General features: G+C 35.5%; 2 protein-coding genes and 1 non-coding gene across 5 annotated transcripts in view; 2 read left to right on the top strand and 1 right to left on the bottom strand.

Annotated features, from left to right (window-relative positions):
* Positions 1-1,143: 1,143 nt before the first annotated feature.
* Positions 1,144-7,075, bottom strand: Upf1 (Upf1 RNA helicase). The gene is made up of 6 exons (XM_070109849.1): positions 6,282-7,075; positions 5,857-6,221; positions 4,928-5,784; positions 3,801-4,868; positions 2,616-3,733; positions 1,144-2,533 (listed from the first exon to the last, which is right to left on the bottom strand). Exons 1-6 carry the CDS (start codon positions 6,459-6,461, stop codon positions 2,465-2,467), a joined length of 3,657 nt encoding a protein of 1,218 aa, XP_069965950.1. The 5' UTR covers positions 6,462-7,075; the 3' UTR covers positions 1,144-2,464.
* Positions 7,076-7,570: 495 nt separating this feature from the next.
* Positions 7,571-9,317, top strand: LOC106626956 (uncharacterized). The gene is made up of 4 exons (XR_011396447.1): positions 7,571-7,753; positions 7,818-8,019; positions 8,117-8,244; positions 8,373-9,317. It is a non-coding gene; the product is annotated as an uncharacterized protein (transcript).
* Positions 9,318-10,778: 1,461 nt separating this feature from the next.
* ATP8B (ATPase phospholipid transporting 8B) overlaps positions 10,779-24,455 on the top strand; it is a 40,309-nt gene continuing 26,632 nt past the window's right edge. The window contains exons 1-2 of one of the 3 annotated variants that reach the window (XM_014246901.3): positions 10,779-11,101; positions 22,601-23,105. In XM_014246901.3, coding sequence (XP_014102376.2) covers positions 23,072-23,105 — 34 coding nt within the window. In that variant the 5' untranslated portion in view covers positions 10,779-11,101; positions 22,601-23,071. Of the gene's footprint in view, positions 11,550-20,242; positions 20,343-22,600; positions 23,106-24,455 lie in introns of those variants that run through there. The other 2 variants (XM_014246900.3, XM_036365345.2) reach the window with 2 other exon arrangements.

Genomic DNA, 24,455 nt, shown 5'->3' with positions numbered 1-24,455 from the left:
AAGGTGCAGAGCCATCAACAAAGCTAAGGCATCTAGATCCATTGGCCCAGACGGAAAAATTATTCTGATGTTAAAACACCTAAGCTTGACGGGAGTAAATTATCTCTGATTATTCTCTGACTAAGAGCCTACCAACCTAGGGAGTCTTATCGCCCGATAACTCTTCTTTGCCCACTCTCGACCTTCACACACCACCTGAGCCTGCCCAAGCACCAACACGGCTTGCGTAAAGTGCCCATATAGCTCGTGGCCTCAACCACAAACCACCTAGGACTGTGCTCGCAGCGTTGGACTTGTCAAAAGCATACAACGCTACTTGAAAACATCGAACAAACCACGCTCCCTTTAGGACTGACCATGAAATATCTGGCTGGTCGTAAATAATGGGTATGGGGAATAAAACCGGAGGTTCCACAGGATTGCACGCAATGAAATTTGTATAAGGGGGCTTGAAAAGTTTTAATCCAACTTTTACAATTTTTGGTGGCCTACTCTAAACGCACTATTCGGGGAAAGAATCAGATGGAATTTCAAATTGTAATATATGAGAAGTAGGCGTGGTTGTAGTTCGATTCTGCTCATCGCACTGGAATATAGAAATTTCAAGATAAAATACCAAATTTGGGCGATATCGGTCGAGTAGATCCTGAGATATGGGGTTTCATCTAAATGTGGGCGATGCCACGCTCATCGTCTAATTTTGACTCCGGCTCCTATAAAGCTCTCTCGTACCATCTCAGGTGTAAAATTAAATGTCTCTGGCGTATTTATTTATTGATTTATCGCGCTTTTAGTAGTTTGGAACAGAAGCGTTATATGGGGCGTGGGAGAGGTTATCATCCGATTTCCTCCATTTTTACAGTGCCGGTAGGGGTGCTTAAGGGGTTTTTCCTGAGCGAATTTATTAATTTAGTGCTTAGTTATAGCACTTTACAGAATTGCATTTTGTGGGGGTCCGATTACGCCCATGTTACAAACAACCGTTAGGTCAATAAAACTATTATACTCTGTAGCTACATGCTGCAAGAGTATAAATATACCGCTTAGACTATGTCCTCTTAAGTTCTAACACATTTCTGTTCACCTCAAAGGCTCGCCTACTTTTTGCAGTGTTGGAATAATTTTTTCAAAAGATTGGACATGTAAATTTGATTGTTTTTATTTAATTAAATAAAAAAAAATATTTTTAATGCAAATAATAAAAACAGAGATTTATTTTTCCCGAGAAATCAAGACGATTCCACATGCAAGGATTGCAAAGCAAAGCGTTTCTTCTAAAAGGAATTGCGACGAAAGCGAGCTTCTTCACCACCCATCAATAGCAGCACCGGCACTTCATCAAACTGTTCTTCATTCAGCCGCTACGGTGATGTTGAAGCATTTTATTGAAATATATATGTATTTGATAATATACATTTATTGCATGTTTAAATGTATATAAAAATTGGTTAATATTTGTTATTTTTTGTGAAATTTAGTCGCTAATTTAGAAATCACTTGTCAGAAAATGAACGTAATCACAAAATTTAAAAGTTAAAATATATTTATACGGGGAAAATCAAAGAGCAATAGAACTGGGGAAAACAGCCCGCTATGCTTCGGCACAATACACACAGACATCATTGAAGAATTCCCACCGGACTGAAGGGAAGAGCGTTGTTCCTATAATAAAAAAACACATCGCCTTGTAGAAGTTTTGATGGAGGAGCACAATACAAAAAGAAGAGTCCCATAAAAAGTATCGATCGAACACTTCCGCCAATTGGCTCGGTAATTGCCCTCAAGGCGCTAAAGCGTATGAACCATGCTTGTAAACTCTATTCATCCATATTCAGAGTTTTATGGGAATACATCGAGTGTCCGCTAATTTCTTTCGCTTCATTTCTTTTTAGGTTCTGCTCGTGATATAAGAAGATAAAGTATGTACGATGAAAAGCCTTCAGCTTTCATTCACCTTCATTTAAAAAAATTATTTTTTGTTTCGTTGGCTCACTCATACTTCAATCCCTATTGTATGTGCGGCATTCTTTTGGCTCTCATAAAATCTCATTGTGGATTGTTGTGTTTGTATTTCTTTTTTCTGCTTGTCGTCGCTTCCAAATTCTCCTACTCATAATTAACCCATTTAAGCACACGTTTGCACAGGTGGCACACAGACTACTCCGTCGTTCTGAGGTCGCATTTTTATGCGATCGCTGATTCGCTGATTGAAATTGCATCCTTTTGTGATTTGGGTAGCTTAAACGGAATATTCTCTTTTTATCCCTCGTAACTCCGTTTCAGTTCGTTTCTATCCATGCGATCAGAGATCTGTGGCTGCTGTTTCTGCAGTTTTTTGTGTGCACGCTTCTTGTCTTCTTTGTTCTCTTTCGTTACATCAAAAAGTTTGTATTTGTTTGATATGAATTGTTGGTTTAACTGACTGCTGCTGCTTTTGCTTTTGTAGTTGGAATCAACCGTTATATCAATAAGGCTGCGAGAATTGACTCTGACTGTTCAGGCCGAATTTCATCCTATCAGTGGTGAGATTGGCCTGCAACAAAAAAAAAAAAAAAAACAAATCCGTTAATGGTAATGTTTGAGTAAAGTCTGCATATTAAAAGTTGCATGCTCACCGCGGTAAAATTTACATCTTGAGAAAGTATGCTATCTATTTGCGAAATTTGACCAAAATCCTGTGACAGCTCGGGCTGTTGTGACAATGTAAAGCCCCCTGGTTGACTCATCTGTTGTGACATATTTTGTTGGGTGAGGGGCAAGGCATTGTTCTGCGATGATGTGGAACCAGCGCCAATCAGAACACTAGCAATATCGTTGGCGGTAGTTGTTGTTGGCGTTGTAGTATTAGGAGCTTGCATGCTGTTACGACTTTTAACATTTTGATTTTTATTAGCAACACCAGCAAGCGAAGAATTGAAATTATTAAATAGCTTGCTGACACCATTGCCACTGCCGCTGCCACTGCCACTGTTGTTTATAGCAATACCGGTAGCTCCCAGGCCGGCACCAGTTCGCCGACCTTGTTTCGCCGCGGCTTGTATCGCCTGTTGGTGTTGGTTGTAGAAGCGCGGTGGAATATTGCTCATGTTCATGAACATACCAACCGGGACTGGCATGTTATTCATTGCTGCTTGGGCGCGTTCTGGCGAAATGTAGCTGATCGAATCGTGGTGATGGTTCCATTGGTGCGCATTAGCAGCTGCTTGATTTACCGTTGCACTTGGGCCGCTATTTCGGGCACCGATAGCGCCAAAATTGCCGCTCATAAAATTGTTCAAATTCTGAGCTGCTGCTGCTTGCATTTGTGCAGCTGCTGCGCCGCTACCGTAACCTAAGTTGTTGCTACCGCCATACCCCAATCCCAAGCCAAGACCACTATTACCATAGTTGGACGCATTAATCGGGCCAGATGAATAACCATATTGCCCGGATCGATCGTAAATGGAGCCGGGAATCATGGCTTCCTTAGCATCAGCCATCATTGTGGTCATAAAGTGAGCGCCCATATTTAGCGTATTGACAATCTTTTTGGGCTTTTGAAATTGTATTAGCGACTCCTTTAGGTTGTTCAACGAGCCCTCAACCAAGACTTTGCGATCTTTGTAGAAATTAAGTAAATGATTCCAAAGCGGTTGCTTGGACAAAACTTTAGGATTGCCCACAATGATAGTGCCATATTTTGAGCGAGTTAACGCGACATTCAAACGCCGTGGATCATTGAGGAAACCGATACCTATGTTCGAGGTTCAGACATGTTAAGATACAATAAAAATCATTACCACTTTTTTGATCTTACTTACCTTGACGCTCATTAGATCGCACACATGACATTATTATTATGTCTTTTTCTCTGCCCTGGAATGCATCGACGCTAGCAATCTCAATTTCCTGATATAGTCTGGAGTGCAAACTTCCCTGATATTGCATGTATTGAACCAAGTAAGCTCGTTGGCCCTCGTACGGCGTAATGATACCAATCTGTTCTGGCTTGACGCCAGCCTTGAGAAATCGTGTAGTTATTTTTTCTACATTTGCTGCTTCCGTACGATTCAGATAGGATGTTCCCGAGCCCGCAATTTCCTCTTGCCCTTGGGTAACAAGGAAAAACATCGGCCTATCAGGCTGTGGCCAAGGAAAGTCAATCTTTAGTTTGCGATCTTCAGCACAAACACCATTCTGCAGCGAGCCTTCATAAAAGAAGTTTGAGGGGAATTGTGACAATTCTGGATGCATTCGATACTGGACTTCCAGTCGAAAGGGGCGGATACCCAAAACTACTAGACGTTCGAACAAGCTCTGCGATAGACCAGCTCTGGCCGCTTTCTTGCACATCACAACTGGACCCAACTGACAGTGATCTCCGACAAGTATCAACTGTTTCGCTCCCAAAACAACTGGTACCATGCATTCTGGCTCAGTGGACTGCATGGATTCATCTATGAGGATAGAAGTGAATTTTATACGTGCTAGACGCACGTCACCGGCGCTTACGCAGGTGCAACAAATAACATCAGCAGCTTCGAGTAATTGATGCTCAGCGGCTCGTTTCAAAGTACGGTATCGCTTTTCATCAGCAGAACTCAACTCGCCTGTCTCGTCTTTGAGTTGTTGCAACTTCTTTAATTCTATATTGGTTTCCATATTACGAATTTGATTATGTAAAGCTAGGAAGCTGACAGGACTATCGATTGCTTCTCGAGACTTAGCGCAGAGGCGAACTACTTTTAAGTTAGTGCGATGGATTTTTTCCGTAAGTTGGTCTACTGCTGTGTTACTCGGTGCACATACGAGCACGGTGCCTCCATGTTGTTTCACTAATTGATATACTATTGTGGCCGAGGTGACGGTTTTTCCTGTACCCGGTGGACCTAAATAGAATATATAGGTGTAACTTTTTTTAAACATATCAAAAATAAACTTTATTTACCTTGAATTAGACTTAATGGTCGTTGCAATGCGTGTTTAACAGCATAAACTTGGGAACGATTCAAATCGGGTAAGTTCGGAGCACTAAAAAGTTTTGGTATGGGACCTCGAAATAGGAGTTCATCACTGCCATCATGTCTGCCATGTCCAAGAAGCCGAGCGTATATGTAATTAGACACTGAACTGCGATCCATAGCAAATACTTTAAGTGCCCGGGTCATTCGATCAAATGATGTGCATTTCCAAATAAAATCAACGGCAAAGTTAGAGGTACATTTAACTGGTGCACCTGCTGAGGACTTTAGCTCCAACCCGACATCTTCGCCATAATTGTCAGGCACTTTTATAACGTGACCAATTTCGTTCCATGGCTTATGCAGCTCTCCAACGTAACGCAATCTTAATTCATCACCATGCATTAGTTTCATATCAGAATCAGTTTTAGCTAATGTAAAATAGGCGATGGTTTTCTTGTTCAAGCCAACATCCCAACGCACTTCTATGCCTTCTTGTGTTTGGGATTCCTTCAACTTCTTATCATATTCCGCTTCTAATCGTACCAAAGGTCCGAAAACCTTTTCATATTGGTAACCATCTTCGTATCGAAGGAGCACTTGAGATGGTTCCGTATCAATTCCAGGTTTCTCAAGATCTTGAAACGTTGCATCAATATTCTCTTTCCACAATTCTTCCAATTTATTTATTTGAGCTGCAGATATTTGACGAGCGCGTAATTGTTCTTGCTCGGTGGGTACCTTTACCAGCCATGGTAAAAAAGAGCGATCCGTTATCAAAGGTTTCCATTGATCTTGATCCCAATTCATATCTTTCAAAGAATTTTGTGCAGCACATGGTTGACTGCAAAACAACAATAAATATAGGGAAATTTGATTTTAAAAAAATCGATTCCGCTTCGAATATTCGACTTACCGACACAATAGTACAACTACTGAATCCGCTTTAGCAGGGATAAATCCTAAAACAAAAACATTACGAACACCACATGAATAACACTCGAGTACAGTTTCGCCAAGAGGACCTTCAGAATGAAGTGTCACCTCTCGATGCTTGGCGCGCACCAAATGATTAACTATATGTGATCCGGATGTGCTACCCCTTCCATTGCAAAACCATTTTTTACAGTTATTACACATAACTACTGTGCCAGGGTCGTGAATGCCACAATATTTGCAGGCATGATTAGGAAGTTCTTTCACCGCTAATATAGACGTATCGTCATCTTCCTCTTCAAATTGCAACTCCGCCAAATTGTTTGTTAGTACATTCAATTTGCTCTGGATATTGAAGAGAACATGTTTGCAGCTAAATCTAATTGAATAGACTTAAATATTTACCTGTGTTGTATTCCCACCAATACCCTCCAATTGAGAGGCTTGTGTTTGGGATTGAGAAGGCAACGTGAAGTCGCGAAAATCGAATTCTGATGCCTGCGTATCAGCGCCAATCAAGTCATTCTCCTCTGTATCCAAAAATGTCAAAGTCTGCGAACTAGGCCCATATGCGTCTACACTCATTGCAGTAGCGGAATGATTAAACGCTTTGATAACTACTTCACAATTTTTTTTTTTGTTTTATGGTTAGTTCTCCTTTTTCCTTGATTGCGTGTTTGATTTGGTTATTCCTCTTGCGCAAAATACAAACCACGTCGTTGCTCTTCTTTCCGATTTACACCCCGTACCTATTAATGCAATCGAAAAAGTTTCTGTCACCTTCTCCGTCGTTTTCTTCGAGATGACCTACGAAATCTTTGTTGTTGTGACGATGTCGACGTTTAAAACGGTTGCTATTTCGTCGTTGTCACGTTTTTGCTTTGTTCCGTTCGCTTATTTTCTGATTTTCTTTTACGCGGAATATACCTTTTGTTTCCAATCGTATTTCGCCCTATCTGCCGACGACAAATTTTTCATTTGAAGTTCTCAAGTCAATAGCTATGATTTATACTTCACTCTTGATGACTTCAATTTTTTTTTGCAAATTAATTTGCGTTATATTTGTTCGCAAAACGTAAATTGTATTCGCTATGCAGCCGATTTTTTATCTCTATTACTTCACAAAAAATAAAACCAGGCGGTACAACAAATTCCCCCACATTTCCTTACCTTACACACAAGCCTGCCAGATTACTTCAAGAAATTGAAAGTCAATAAAAATGCTGTGGCTTAATGTAAGTGACAGTTTCATATGAACACTTTATTTTTCCCAGACAAAACGATTTTTGGCAATATTTTTGAGTGGTTCTTTGTTATCTTGATAAAATCAGTTGAGAAATGACGTTGAGCAGGCATGCTTGAGATATAAGTTTATTTTTGAAATTCCATGAGGTTGAAAAGATGTGTGATAGAAATACAAATTCATAATTTTAAGCGAATTTATTTTGCCACATAACATAAACTATTCTTAAGGAGAGCAGCGGTTAGAGTTCTCTAAATTTTTTCCAGATATTCATTGAATTTGGTAAATTGCAAAGTTGACAATTCTAAGCCGGATAAATGTTCAGTTCCATTCTAGTTAAATATATCCGATTGTTGTATGCAATCAGAAGCAGCCATCCTTTGTATATTATTTATATCGCCACATATCGATAACTAACGATTAACGACGAACTATCGTTTTCTGCTCTTTGCTAAAAAGTTAATAAAACAAGTTTAGAAGGCGTTCATACAAGTGCATAAATCACCGAATTCTGATTAAATTACTGTAAATGTAATTAAAGAGTAATGAGTTGTTTCAAATGCTGTAGGCAATATGTCTTCAAAGTCGATTTATTGTAAGCTGTATAAAGATGATGGAGAGGATGTAAAGACGAGTGAATATTGTTATTAAAAATAATTTAAATTATTTACGAAGTATAATGTTTATTTTGTTTAAAGATATTAAGCGGCGCAATAGATGGACAGAAGATAGCGAGAAGTTATTCCTTCAGTTATGGAGGGAGAACTTGGATGAACTACGTGCTTGCAAGAAAAACAGTCACATTTTGATGGAAATTGTTGTGGAAATGGAGTTACAGGGTTTTAAATACAGCTTAATAGAAATGAAGACAAAGATGCACAATATGACTTCGAAGTACCGGTAATTTTTTAAATGTTTATTTATGTACATACATATGTACATATATATAAAGTTCTGCATTAATTTTCTAAATGGAAGGACATACCCATTATTGTAGAAGGGAACGCATTGAAGTCAGATCTACAGGTATACCATCGCTTTGGGAGCATTATGATGAGATGGATTCGTTAATAACTGAGTATGAAAATGGCCCCCGCGACTCCATGGACATTGACCACTCTAACGGTATGCATACTTAACATTGTCAAATAGAACTAGTAACGCATGTACTTATGTATAAGAAGGCTCACGCCATAGCTCACTTGGCTTAAATGAAATCTATCTGGTGAAGTTCTTCAATTTTTTTATTCCAGCGAAAAAAATAAAAAGTGATCATGGAATGTCGCTTCTGATTTCTCAGAAAAACCACAAATCACGCAAAGATTGCAAATCTTCGTGCAATGATAACAATTTCGATACTATAAGTGGTAGCGATGACAATGTGGAAAAAAATATTAGTTATAATGATGAGAATATGGAGACATCGAATAACTCTTCTATATCAGTAAGAGAAAATTTAAAGTCCACGAGAAATTCAGTACGTAATAATTACTGTTCAAAGGTACAAAACACAAAGCGATCCATTGTGGTGGAAACAAACGGACATGATGATATGGATTTATTTTTTTAAGTATGGCTAAAACAGTTAAGAAGCTTTCACATCACGAACAAGTACATCTTAAAAGGAAAATTTGTAATTTAGTTTTTGAAGCTGAATTGAAACACTTAAAGCCAAGCGATGTCGATGGTAACGATATGTAGATTACAAATTCTACGAATTTTATAGTGTTTTTCAAATATCACAAAAGTAACTGATTACAATTTTTTATGCTTATGTACATACATATACATATATATTGAAAATCACATAGTATACATAAGCCAGATATTCGAAATATCTTTGTAAAATCCACTAATTTTTTACTCATAATTTAATTTGAAATGCATATTTTAAAAATATAATATACGATAAAAATATAACTTTCATCTTGATATCATTTTAATTTTTAAAGTGTGAAAATTTAATGTAAAAATTTTAATTTTTTAAGAATAGATGATGACACTTTAACCTTAGTACCTAACACACCTTTATTTATTATCGATGTTAACATCTTTTAACAGTTATTACATTACTAGTTGGCTTAGATTTGCTTGTACTCGGATTATCAGAGAGTTGCGTGCTGATTTTCAATTACTATGTTGAAAAAGACAAATAAAAAACGTTAATGTTAAAAAAATGTCCATTAAATTAAATGAAAGCATTTATAAGTCAATTTATATATTTTACTTTCTTGGTTTTGAAGTTTTTAGAGCTTCTTCCCCTTTTCGGAAGTGTTTTACACTCACATACAACATTAAGATTGTTGGCAACAATTTTTTAAACCCAAACTACTTTTATTCCACACAATATACTCAATAGTTAGTATTGATTGCGTGTCTATTATCAAATACTCAAAATCAAATTAAATCAGTTATTCGAGGAAGTATAAAGCTCAATTTATATATTTCTTCTGCGGTATGAACATTTAATTGAATATATACTGTGATTAGACAATTCAAAATATGGTGCATCCTTTTAGGCTTTTTGTTAAGCTGAACTTTTTTGCAGTTTAATAGTAATTTCTCAGCTATAAAAAAACTTATTTTAAATAGAATTTTAAAACGCCACCCTGCAAACGTTATAATCCCGACTTCGATAGATACTTGTACATAAATGATGTTGATCAATATCTTGATAAATGATGAACATGATGATCACAATTATTACAAACATATGTGTGTATTAATGGTTAATTAAACGACGTTCAAATAAATAATGGAAATTAAACCCAACTCCCCTGAAAAACAGTCACCTCCAAGTAAATGAATAAAATCATTTGTTACGGGAAAATCACTTTTAGTCACAAAAGCGATTGCTATGCTGAGAATTAAGTGGCGAGTACTCGTGCACTCGCGTTCTCGGCAGGCAGCATGCTCATGTTGGCTCTCGCATCATCAACGCGAAACACTTCGTCCGCCTCCAAACGCAACAGTAGCTTTCCGACTGCATACACAAATACACATTCATATTCTATGTACGAGCACTCGCTATCGCTTTTATCGTTGCGTTTATGGTAGTTTACTTGTAATACAACTCCCCGTTAACGAAGTGGTTCTCTAAATAACTTAGCTTTAGAATACAGGGTAAAGCATTCTGTGTACGAAACATAAATTCATGAACCAATTCGTGACAATATGACAGCTCTTTGGCTTCAACGATTAGGATATCAAAATTGGCGAAAGTGCCTAAATATTTATAACTATAGTATCGAAGCTTTTTAACATATTCCCGATGGCTATTGGCTGAAACATATTGACTTTTGGGAAGTCGTGTCGTAAGTTTCAGTGACAGTTACATATCTCAAAGCAACAATCTCCCACCACTGACCATATAATTAAAGCTATGGTTGCACATTTCCGGCAAAAATGGTGACAAAAAGTCGACGAGCTATTTTGGCACCCTGTATGTGTCGCATGTCGAATTGCATGAGTTACCTTTATTGTTTTCTACAATCGCCCAGTGTTGGTTTTGTCTTTATGTATTCGCTTATATGTTGCTTTTATACAATCGTTTTTAATATATACAAACAAGCTCACGCAGGTATGTACACAATATTTTGCATTTATTTTATGTTTTTACACATTGTTACGAATTGAAAGAAGTTTCAGTTGCCGCGGAAGTCTCAAAGCGCTTGGATGTGTTGTGGACTTGATTGTGATTTTATTCGCCGTTAATGGTTCGTCGGTTAATTTCTTAATTATTTTTTTTTATATTTTTCGGACAATTGTCAACAACTAATCCAAAACACGACATCGACCTCAAAATATTGTACCTAACATACATGCACACGAGCTTACAAATATACGGTTGTGAAGTGAAACAATTGCAAAAGCGAAATACATATTAACATAGAAGAAAAAATATACAAAATAACCACAAAAATATTACTACGAATTAATGATTTTGTTAGAACTGAATGCAAGTGCAATTTTGTGCATACATGTACGTATTAATTATTGTAAGATTTTATATAAAAATCATAGTGGTGCACCGTAGCAATTAACACAGATATGCCATGTGCATACAAGCACACAATCAAAAAACAGTGTAGTATTATATTTTATACTATTACCAACCGCCAGTTGTGATTCAAAAAAAGTTACGTCTACAAAATATTGTCATACGGTGCAAATACTTCGTGATGCGCGGTTAATAAATTGGTCCACAAGAATTTACATCCACTTACATACATACGTTGCATATACGCACAAGTGTTTATATTTATTTTTGCATAAGTACGTCTGCATAGTGATAGAGGTTTAAAAAAAAATACATACACAGCCTTGAAATATCCCCAGACATTGAGCTATAATCTTAATTGAAAAGTATCTCCAATGGCCGGATAACAAATGGTGCTTTTAAGTGCTATTGAAGCGGAGTTTTCAGAAAGGTAAAGATTATGGGAGGTGTAGAGTTTATAAACTGCAGCTATATTAATAATACAAATAATGTGAACAAATATACCCTATATATACCTGTGTATAGAGTTCTTAAAGCAGCAGAAAAAAATCTCGATTTATTATTTTATAGAAAGCTGAGTTTTACTTGTTATTAGAAATAAAATGATTCCAGCTAGTGACGGCCTTTCTTAACAACTTCGCTAAGTTTTCGATGGTACTTCTCTTCCGATATTCAGAATACCTACTGTATGAGCACCTTTTTAAGTACTCAGAAATTTGCAATTGCCTGCCGATGTGCGACCATATTGACGAAAGCCACTTGATCAACAACTTACCAATAAGTGAGGCTAACTTTTCGCTATTGGATTTTACAAGAATTTTTAAGAAATATGCCCACTGCACTTTTCGGAAGAGTGGATCGTCATAACTACTAATATGTAGAAGTGAGTGTACGCATATTTCGTGGCACTTCATACATACTTATAAACTCTTTCTGCACACACTCAGGCAGCCGAAAATGATGTCATACTTTCCACCATCAAGTCGAACTTTTGCGATCTTTTTTAAACGCTGTACTGTGCCTTTCTTCATACCAACAATGCGCATGTATTTTCAATTTATGACATACATATGTCTATACCATATATTCACGCATACATATCTTATACACCCATACACTTGAACTGGGTTTTTCGCGGCTAAATTATGTAGTTCCGAAAAACCGCAGAAAAATCAAGCATTGGCCTCTAATCAATTAAAATTTAGCTTTTACGCAGTCAGCGGCTCCGCCATTTTCGTAGGATCGTGATTCATGAAATTAATTACTTTCAAATTCGCTTGCACTCTTTTTCGAGGCATGCCAAAGTAAGAGCTAAAAAACAGGAATGCTAAAAAAATTATCATTTTACATACATTTGTAGATCAAAACTAGAGATTTAGTATCCAAATACCTCGGAATTAGCGAAAATCTGGTGTCATTCATTCAGTTACGATAAATCTAGTACCATATACCCATTAGATGCATGTATGTATATACTCGTATATGCATAAGTATGGCACGTATGCACGTGTGTATGACGTGTCATATATATATACTTACGTGAGGTGATATGAGCTTGATATGAATGTGTTTCTAAAAGAAAAACCTTATCTAGTGATTTTATCTCGAAATAGACAACGGATATTTCCACACCAGATATGGTTACATTAGTTATGCAGCTGGTTCTTGCTGCCCATGCAGCAATCTTATAATGTAAGGCTTGTAAATATAACTAACCTTTATTGCATCCTAAATATAAATAATATTACAAAAAAGCGTATTTTACTCTCCAAATATGCGCTGAGATACTCGTATGTGAGTTGCGAATCTACAAGTATCTTTTCCGCCCTCAGTGATGGAAGCACTTTGCATACTTCTCGAAAATTTGTTTTTGTATAGAGTAAAATCTGATTCCAAAGTAAAAAAGCTGTGCTCAGGGACCGTGTCTCCAAAATCTTATAGTAGTTTCGGAAAGCTATTTCTGCGCTACAACAAAAAGTATTCAAGGTTAAGAGAGTTTTATTTAAAGAAAGTCTGAGTTTGTTTTGTTTTATCTACACATACTCGAGCATATGTTATATTTATACTATACCTTTGTGTAATACAGAGAACATATCTTTTGAAGGGAATACCTAAGATTTAAACAGCAAACCAGGTGTAATCGAAAAATTCCCTGAAGACTTAAAATATGTAGATCCTTTGTGGTTTCAATTTCTTCGTGAAACTATTTTAATCCATTGTCCAAAACTTTTTGCATACACCTGAGAGATAAACATTATTTTATGGAAGCTTACTGAGGCTCTATAAACAAAAGATTTAGCAGACGTACTAAGAGCCGAATATCTAAAGATTTGATTTTAGATATAACCGGAACATGGTTCTGCTAAGAAGGCTCGCACCTAATCCGGGCTCATTTATTATTATTTGACTATTTACAAGTGTATATATGTATGTATATGTACGTATGTTAGTTCTATGTAGATTCTGGCATAAATTATGAACATTATTTAAATTAAGGTGTTTGTTGTTTCTGAATAAATTTCCTTTCAATTCGCTGAGTTTTTGAATGCCTTTAACATAAACCACACATTGTTTGATTCCCAGGAATTGATTAACAATTTAAAGTTTTACGTCCCCTGACAGGTGTTCTTCCAAGGTCAATTCCGATCCTTTTAAACGCTCTACTCAATACGGGTATTTCCGTGCGATTTGTTGGTAGAAACGTAAATGTGTTCATTCAGACATATTGGCTTATAGATTATTTTGTATTTATGCAGATATGAATGTGTGTTTATGTACATATGTGTTTATTGGTGACGGTCTGGGAACTACTGCACATTCCATAATTACCACACATTCAAATATCATATACGGCCAAACCTCGGAAAATAAATCAATGAAATAAAATTAAAATTACGTGGCGTAAGGCAAATGTACTTATACACGGACACATATGTACTGTAGATATGATTGTGCGGATATGTGCATGCATCTATAATGAATCTTCGTCTAACTAAACATTAGTACGTTTATAAGTTCACGCAAACGGATATTAGTATGTATGAATGAACCCTGGAACTTTGAAGGGTACATACAGTTGTAAAGCCCAGTGCAACTACGAGTGCGAGACTACATCTCTTTGAGTCGTGGATTAAAATCAGACCTGGTGCATAGACGTAATAGCTAATAGCGGCTGTTCATTAATAGGCCTCCAAGTGTATAACTAAGGAGAAGGTTTTTTTTTAAGACACCGACCTTCACTGGCGCCTTGTAGAAGTCTCCATTTTTGAGGTAACCCGAGAGCATGAATTAGAGGGGAAGCACTTAGCTTCATCCTTGGCTCGCATTTGTGTTCTGATGAATTTACTATTATGACGTCCAAGAAAATATCTACTGCTCCCATTGTATACCCTTTCTATTTTGCAAACTGCCAAATCCACACACGACAGCTAACAAAAAGAATTATACTAATATAGGACCCTTAAAAATTCAAACTGTATGAGTTTTTGGACTTTTACAAGCTGTTCAACAAGAGAAATAAAGTCTTTGAATTGCGAGAGTATGCTTAATATTTATTTTATGCCGCACTTCTGATTTATTTTTTCGATATATTTGTTTGTATATTTTTTACCGCTATTACAATAGCTTCGCTTTCAATTGGTCCCCTCACCAAGCGCATACAAACATTTCTATAATATGTGCTAATATGTGGATATATGTAAGTATTTCTTAGCGAAGTTCGTGGTCATTCGTTTGAGAGTTTGTATGTCATTTACAAATACCCCTCAACGCCCACACCATTGACATTTTGTAGTGGCGGAGCTACTCACGAGTGTCATTCTTTTAGGCGCCATCAGAATTCAATGCTGTTCACGATTTCGCTTTCGTTTGATTGGTAATGAAATTTCAAAACCAGGGTTAGCTGGGCAGCGGAAAAAATCAACTAAAAACGATTAGCCACCATCCCGCGCCATTGCTCCCGCGACCTGAATATGCCCTTTACGACTTCATTAAGTAGCCGCCATAAACTGGGCTTAAGTGGAGGAACACAATCGGTGGAATGTTTTGTTGGCGTGTGGTAAATTGGTTTGTGGATAGTGAATTTACTATTGTATTGCATCCTTTTTGCGATATTTTTTTTATAGTTTCGCTGTCGTGTTACTTGTAGGCGGACAATAAACATGAACATGAATAAGATTGACCCCTGAAGGGAATTCAAAATTGTTGCACCAACACATACCGTTGCAGTAATTAGGCTACTATGAAGCTATTCATTTTAGATGCTCGTGTGTGAGGCTTCACATATGTATGTATACTCAAAGCGCAAGGACATTAGTGTGTGTGGTTGTCGAACTGAAAGAGTTTTCTAAATGTGGCCAAGAGGGTTAAAATGGCAGTTCTGGTCATTGTTATGTGATTATATGTATGTATGTTATTTTCGAAAAAAACTCGACTTTATTAGCACTCTCCTAACTTTTAATTTATGCTTCTTACTTAGATTGGGGTTCCTCTGGTCATTTTAAAAAAAATGATAATAGTTACCCGAAATGTGGTATTTGGTGCTCACAAAATTACTAGACGTTTGACCGAGCGTCCCCGGGTTTTTTTTGTTTTGTATTTCTGAGTCCTGAATGTATGCCGCAAATAGCGAATTTTAATTCTTCATTGCTTTTCTCAATGCAGAGTCCAACTTGAAGGTTTTGCTTTATTCTCAGGTGAGGGTCTGCTGCAAAAAAAAAACGCTTTCTTTAACTTTAGATATTGCGCCAGCTTCGACTGCGTTCGCAGCCAAAACACTTAAATGCAACACCTCAACAATTTTGTGTCTCACTACAGTTCACTTCACCCGCAGCTGACCCAATCACTTAAAGACTAACCGATTTATTTTGGGTGATGTCTCTGTTTGCCCTTCAGTTTTTCGCCTTGAATTCAAAACACTCCATTTAATTTAGCTTGTTTTTGTTTTCATTTTCATAGATGTTGTAGGAGCTTGTTTGTCGACTGTGTGTTCATATTTACACCTTTACATAATCACACGCTGTGAAGCAAAAATTACCATGTATTTCCATGAATGGCGCCATTGTAAGCTGACTAGTATATGTACGAATGTATATACTCTTATGTATAAATATATGTACCACTCATGCGCTGTTGGGGCGGAAGCGGCATTTATTTAGGTATAATAAGCAAATCCTCTGTTGTCACCTCAGTGATTTGTTTTGCTAATTAAATTGCACTCGAGTCCATTATCTACACATTACTCGCTACATTTAACCATTTCTACATGGTGTTTACATCTGCAAATGTATGTACTAAATATGTAGATATGTGTTCTCCAAATGTCAAATGCTAAAATGTGTGAAAATTAACTTTATATTATTTTAACAAAGTTAAATGCCCGATGGTTAATGTGCCATTTGCGTGGAAACTTAGATAGTGGTTACACACTGCTACAAAGGGCTGCACCCGGCCTCGAAACAAGGTACTTAAGGCCTTCTGAGTGTGTTCTCGCAGTGACTTGGCTAATATTCCATTTATGCGAGACGAAGTAGCATTGCGTAAGTTTTTTCTTCACAGGTAAAGTGACATAAAAGATTACTACTATCTTTTGGCTCTTTCGGGTTTTTATTGATAAACCTATAATTGTAGACCACCACCTCTTCGCTCTTTTGACTTGGCATCTGCTAGAAACGTAATCATGAGGGCATGTTTCCTTCTTGGCTCTTCTCCCATTTTTTGGATCCGCCTTATGATCGGTCGAGGGAATATATTTTATTTTGCTGCCAAGCAGTGCAAATGTCCTTAATCTACATAACTGTTTTCGAAGATTATGTCTATATTGAGTGTAGTAATGTGGTCGCACCTCGACTAATGTGTGGCATTTCAATGATTGAGAGTGGAGCAGAAATAACTGCTTATTATTCACTTTTACTTTCCGAATAACTAAGCACTCATTCTTAGATATACTACATATGTATGTATACACACGTGCATTAATATTTTTTTGATTGCCGACAAGTGCTAAATAACACATGCAGCTAATTGGAACTTTATTTGAATTGGCACAACATATCTGGTTGTCATTTGGTACACGTTTGTTTTAGAATTTTTGCTTGTATGTGATTTTTATGTACGCGTGTATGTAGGTTTGTATGTATGTATGACATTTCTTTCCTCAAATTCCTTAAAAAGTTCATAAGAATTTCTTTGCTATATAGAGCTAGGGAGATTTGTTATTGGTTTGGACTTTAAGAAGTTTTTGATTGCATCCTAAAAATATGCAAGTCTAATTTGGAAACATTTTGGTGTTACCGCATTTACTAAAATGTGTGCACTGAAACTGAAAGAGCTGAATCGTTTGCCAAAAAATAGTACGATTTACCGTCTCTTATATATATTATAATTATCAATGTTTTAAATGTATGTAGGTATGTTTATGTAGAAATGTGCAAATGTATCTCTTAATGCGCATGCGTAAATGGTATTTCCCAAGCCACCTCTACGAATGACTCTTATTACCCGCACTCTTTCTGCCGTGAAATCAAATCCAACCAGTCAACTTTGAGAAAAGTTGCGAAGGCCTACGCTCAAATCAACATTTTGTTGTAATACAAATTTCATTTATGGTTTTATATTAACAACAAACCGTTATTTGAAGATATCTCATAAACATGAAATGTATGGTTTCCGATTTGGAAAAAAATACTAATTATTTAAAAAAAATATGATATTAACATTATCGAAAAAAATTAGTAAATTAAATACATTTATAAATTTATGATAAATATACAAGAACTTCGAGTTTAACGAGTATTCTAAAACAAGAGCGCGTAATACACTCGCTCTATTGGAACTTGAAACAAAATAAATAGTACTGCTTGCCAGATTTGTTTAATGTAAGTCATACACTACTTTGCCACTCGCTTAAAACGCAGGTGTATGTTAGTTCACTTAACAGATTCGTAAACGCATTTAAAGATATATATATATACTTGTATATATATATGTATGTATATATGTTCGTAGCAAACGTTTATTTATCCACAAATAGGAGAGTATTCATAATTCATTGTGCGTAATTACTTGATTACTTGAAATATTTTCTTTTTCAGTTCATTTATTAAATTCGTACTCAGCGTCTCGGCATTGGTCTCGGCGCTGTGAAAAAGTTCAAGGTGGTTTGGGGTTTTACTCCTCTACATGGTTACAGAAACACTTACACATTTACTCTGCTAACATTCATATTCGTCTTAGCAATTGCCAACTGAGCACGCATATTTCTTCAAGTCACACTGTGTGGACCACTATACGCACTCGTATTCAATGTGGAGATACATACATACATATGAGTGGACAAGGTCATTTGCTTAATGTGTAACAAATCCACACGTACATATGTATATGCATTTGATTTGAAAATCTCCAGAACGTAGGAAAGTATTAATGAGAGCTATGCAAGTTATTAAGTTCATTCATGAAAAATATTGCCTTTGTTTTATGTCTGCGAGTGTGCACTCTAGAAAATGAAATCTATCAGTCTTTCCCCAGGTAGCTTAAAAATTATACTCTAAACAGTGTTAATTAAGTAACGAAGTTTGTAAATCCAGAAAGAAACGTCGGAGATCCCATAAAATACACATACTCGTATAAATGACCAACGAGAAGTTCTAAGTTAATTTAGCCATGTCTGTCTGTATCTATATCCTCGAACTAGTCCCTAAGTTTTTAAGATATCGTTCTAAAACTCTTATACGAGATAAGAGACGCGAGAGGAATTGAAAATTGACATTGCCATAAAAAATGTTTTTCCATCGCGTTCTTGTGTTCTGTTAACTAACAGTTGATTCTACAGTATTTTTAAAATTCTTTGCTGATACTGTAGCCATTTCCATATATAATACTGTTACTGAATCATCTTTGCTGTGAATCGGGAAGAATAAACTTTCCATCCATTCGGAACATTAGTAAGTCATAAGTGTATATGAGTCACGAAGTGTGTTCATTAACTTAAAATTAAATAACAAATGCATTCGAATTATTAGTTTCTTACAACTGAACTATAGCAAGATAACGTTCAGACTCAGCATACTTGAAGAGAAACACACATCATAATTGGCAACCCGATCTTTATGTGGATATAATAATATGTGTTGTGTAGGCATAACAGCTAATAAGCTGGATTATATAAGAATGTCAACCTGAGTTGAGCTATCAGACTCATTAAAGCTGTAAATTGAAAGTAAATAGCACGATTTTCGTAGATTAATTGACGTATAAGGAAGTTCTGCTATCACTGGTGATCGCATTTCCATATTTTGCATTGACGTTCAAAACAATCGGCAGAATTGCTGAAAGTTTGTGTGAAATGAATAAATTTGGTTTGCAAATTGTCCGTAATTTGTTTTATTTTATAAGTACAACCAGTAAATGGTAAACCGACTGAGCGAAATGGGTAATACATATCTAATAATTTTTACACTAAGCCAGCCGTCAAGCCTGAACTGAGGCTGGCAATTACAAATTTTTGCTCGACTAATTTATCATTTATTTTTTATATGCCAAATGATTCATTTAGATTAAATATATTTTTGGGTTATTTAAACGTTTACGATTTAGTACTGTTGTTGAAAAAATTCATTTGATATAGTTATAAAATGTAATAGATTTTTGAAATTAAATGTTTGTAATTAAGAAGAAACTAAAACATAAACCTTGTGGGTACCAAACAATAGGAAATATTTCTATTATTACACAAACCGGGAACAGGGAATTCCACGTGACTCAATCATTATGACCACAGCTGCTCATTTGATAAGCCTTAACACTGTTATTGTTGCTGTGACTATGCTGTTCGTAATAACTATAGAAGGGTGGATAAAATTACCTCAATTAAAAATATATTTAAGTTTTTGTTAGCTACATCATGTAAAATATTTTTAAACAGTTACTTACATAGAACATGTTTGCAAATATTGTCTTTGTGTAGGCAGAATCTCCAATAATATTTTGAAAATGGCAAAATGAATTCATTTTTGTGCTAATTTTATACGGATCATTACTCACTAGTATATAATATATACACAAACAAATATATAGTAAAAATTTGTATATACGTATGTTTGTAAGAATATATGTTCTAGAGCATTTCCGTCAATAGTTTGACGAAAGCACAAACGCGAACTTCATTACTGGGACGAAAATTTACGATAAGAATTGTGGTTTCGTGCGCTCCCGACATTAATGGGTAAGTTTGGCTTAAGATTTTATTAGAAATTATGGTTGCGTATGAAATAAAATAAAATTAATGTGCTAATGTACTGGCCATACTTTCAGTATCTAGTATGTTCGAACGGATTTTCTAATAGCTGTGCTCTTAGCCCGCTCCAACGTTTCGTACTTGTATAAGTAATATTTAATGGTAGGAAAATTGTCGCCCATAAATTTTAGTGCTCCACCGAGCATTTGGTTTCGTTAGTTGATATATATAAATACATATGTATGTATGTATGTATGTATGTATGTATTTGTTATATTAAATACTGTTTCGGTCAGTTTGTACTGCAAAAAATAACGATTACTTTGAAATTTCGACAGAATTACATCAATACTGCACTTACTTTCTAATTTTTCTTTTATAAAATTGCGGAAATTTTTGTACAATAACTATTAATGCAATAACATTTCACCAAATAATGAACATCGAAATAAGCTCTCTACTCCAAAAAGCATTAGTTGTTTGAAAGTCTTATACAGAACCGGACATATAATATATACATGGGTCATATATGCATATGAAGCTTCAAACGATTTTTATGTAAAGAACATGAGGATACACATACATATGTACATATAGGTTAAAATATTCTCACCTTCATACTTATGTATGTGTAGGTTGTATTTCAAATATTGTAATTCAAAACATCAGTCAAATGTACAATCAAATAGAACAGTGATGAGTGCATCGATTGTGTTTCATTTCTGTGGAATTCTTGGTTTAATGTACATACTTATATAGATACACATTTACGTATATTTATGTACATGCTCGTGTATATACCAATAGCTAGCGATGGTCAAAGCAGTTTTCTACACAATGGATATACTTGCATACAGCTCAATTGGCACTGCAACGATCGCACAAAATGTTGCTTGCAACAACAAACAAATCTTTCCTGCATCACACATTCTGTTTTTCAAAATTAAAACTGCTGACCATAGTTTTCAGAAAACTAGTTAAGCTATTTTATAAAATCCTCAAAATATAAAGGTCGATGCCGCTAGTTGTTGGCATCATATTGCTTATGTTTACATTTTTATTTGCTTTGAAATTTCAAGAAACAAATATACATATATGCGAATATATATATGTAATATTAAAATGTTTTTTACCGAAGGCTCCCATTGATAACATATTTATTTATTAAGCAATCCACTTAACTTAATTTAAAATGGGGCAGTCGTGCTACAGCCACGCCCACTTCTAATAGAACGCTATTTTTAATGTTATCTGCTTAAATTTATCAATAAGAGGTAAGTTGGGGCATTTGAAATATGATAGTTTTTATCCTAAAATGGTTCGAATCGTTCCATAATTTCCCCTCTTTAGCTTATCTAGAAAGAGGATCTTCTCCTGGGTTGACTTTTAAACATATATGCATGTGTATCGACTTCGCCCCGCTTCCAATGAAGCTTGTGCCGTACATAGCAGTTAGCCCGACAGATCTTACGGATAAAATGTGTTTTTTTATGTGGTCGGATATACCTATATCCAAGAGCCCCAAATACCTAATATAATTTCGGTCTTACCGGTTAACTTTTTGTCATTTGTTGGATATCTTAATGAAATGATATAAGAACATTTTCCTGAACATACTTTAGTTTAATGAAAAATTGGTTAAATAGTTTAACACCAATTCCTAGATCTAATATACTTAATATAATGGTTGTCCCTCCTTTGGCGAGGCTAATTTTGTACATCTGGGTTAGTTTGTATGTATGCCTTGAAGATACATAAAGAGTTTATAATAAATAGCCTTGTAATAGAAGGCTGTCGTTTATCGACCTTTCCTTACTTATAAGGTCAACTATTTGTAGGGAGAATATCTTGCAAAGGAGCTAACCACATTAATCATTTTGTTTTTGTGCTACGTTCAAGCAAATCAAGTTTGTAAAGATTCTCACGAGTGTGTAAAAAATGTATGTGAATATTATAATAAATTCATTTAAACTTTCTAATTTCCCATTCCAATAACTCAGTGAATAACACGTGGTGCAGCTGTTTTCTTCCACAATATTCCGTAGCCAACACTATGTTAGTTTGAGTCATATGCGCTCATCGCATATGAATATTTTAATATAAAATAAAATTGTTACAACTCATTTATAAAAGATTAAAGTGTGCATTATACTACAGTTTATCGGCGGCTCTCAGCACGGCCTCGGAACTCTTCAATATCAAACCCAAACTCACCGTCTTTTTCTTTTTCCGTTTCATTCATTTAGACGGCATTCGTCCTTTAACCAATCACATGGATATCCACTTTGTGCGGCCTCCACATTGGTCCCCACCGATTATACGAAAACGCAGAAGGGCGCCTCCGTCCAAGTCCAGACCGCCTGGAAAAATTGACTAACACGTTCCACAACCACGAAAGGCATTTGTTAATTGTAACGGAAACAAAGGATACATTCTACCTGCACCTAACTTAACCAATTTTATAGAATAATAGAAGTGCTAAATTAATATTTAAGATAAAACGAAATCACAAAGACATACAACAAAAGTTACCTTAATTTACTAGTTCTATTTATGGATAATGTTAACGAAGTCATTCTAAGTAAAAGTGCACTTATTTTTACGAACAACATATATATTTATACTGACTTTTAATACGCGTTTTATCTATCGAGTCTACGCTTAAGCATAAACTTCAATTTGAACTAAATCGCTCTTAAAGGCGGATAATATTCACAATGGGAACAAAAACACAACCACAGCCACAAAAAGGTGAGTTTCAACAAAATTTAATTCAAATTAATAACAAACAAGATTTACTATTCATTATAATCGGCTTAGAGCTATCGATATAGAAGAATTGTTATGGTTCTTTGACTGATCCTCTTTTGAAAGGTACTGCCCGAAGTTTGCCTTTTGTCGGATATAGAATGGATCTTATGAAAATAAATAGTCATATATTCCTGGTAAAGCAAAGAACAAAAACTCAGTAGTAGGATGCACTCTCTTGACTGTTTAAAACGGGATCAGTTGGGCTCCGAAAAAAATCCCGTGTTGCACATAACGAAAGCTTTAATAAATTTCATTTGCATCCCCATAAGATTTAGTATGAGGTAATGCGGTACGATAAAATAGGCTGTGAGATACTAGAACATTACCAATGCAATATCTGGCGCAGGTGTTTCAACGGTATGTGTACGATTATTTCCCGATTTTTATTCGCGCTTTGTTGTGGCTTACAATTATCAGTGATTTGCTTATATTTATTTAAAAATATACTCTTATTACACAAGCATAGCGCCAGTATAAAGCAAATATGTATGTACGTACATATATACTATGTGACAATAAAGCCCGAATTCTGATTTACGATGAGGTAAATGGATCGCCTAAGTGTAATTTGATCACATTTCGATGAAATTACTTACATGTAATGCATCGTTGTCACACCCAATAACAGTACATTATTATATACATAAGTATGGATATACATACCCTGTAGAAGATTGAGCAGGAATATTTTAAAGAGAGTACACCTGGATTACACTCAAAAGGGAATGGATTAATTCCCAAGTCATAAACTTAGAATGAAATTAGAATTTCTTAGTTCAAAGAATGTCTTTAGGGTATTATTGAAGATTGATTAGTTGTAAAATATTATTACTAATTAAAACAAGTAAGGACTCGGGTGAGATCGAACATTTTATACTCTTGCAACTTGCAAGGATCAATGCCGGGGAAATACGAATACCTTCAGGTCTTGGGAAAACTTTAAATTAAGAAATGTAGCGAAAAGGTTCAACTTCATTGTTCGACGAACTGGTGAATGGATAACAATCAAATTTTGTATTATATTAACTTATTTGAAGGTCATAGACTCACTTAGTTTTTTTACCATATTTTACTTCCCGTTAGCGAAAAACACACTAAAGTTATTGGGGGATAGAAATGGAAGAGATGATTACATAAATTTTTGACATTGCTTAGATATACTTGAGAACTTATTTTCAAGCAATTTTATAAATATATAAATATGAAAATATAATACAAGATACATTGTTATTAGAAAAACTCTTCAATTTCATTAAAATAACTCATACATTGCCCGATTACATGGTATGT

This window comes from Bactrocera oleae, chromosome 5 (assembly GCF_042242935.1).
Source record: "Bactrocera oleae isolate idBacOlea1 chromosome 5, idBacOlea1, whole genome shotgun sequence".
In the NCBI taxonomy this organism is placed as follows: domain Eukaryota; kingdom Metazoa; phylum Arthropoda; class Insecta; order Diptera; family Tephritidae; genus Bactrocera; species Bactrocera oleae.
This window is presented reverse-complemented; position numbering and strand designations above follow the sequence as displayed.

Excerpts from the sequence above, each read along its gene's own strand:
- Upf1 (XM_070109849.1), bottom strand. The coding sequence starts at position 6,461 with ATGAGTGTAGACGCATATGGGCCTAGTTCGCAGACTTTGACATTTTTG. Across the intron at positions 6,222-6,281 it reads TTGGTGGGAATACAACACAG|AGCAAATTGAATGTACTAAC; the intron begins GTAAATATTTAA and ends TTCAATATCCAG. Across the intron at positions 4,869-4,927 it reads ACCATTAAGTCTAATTCAAG|GTCCACCGGGTACAGGAAAA; the intron begins GTAAATAAAGTT and ends TATTCTATTTAG.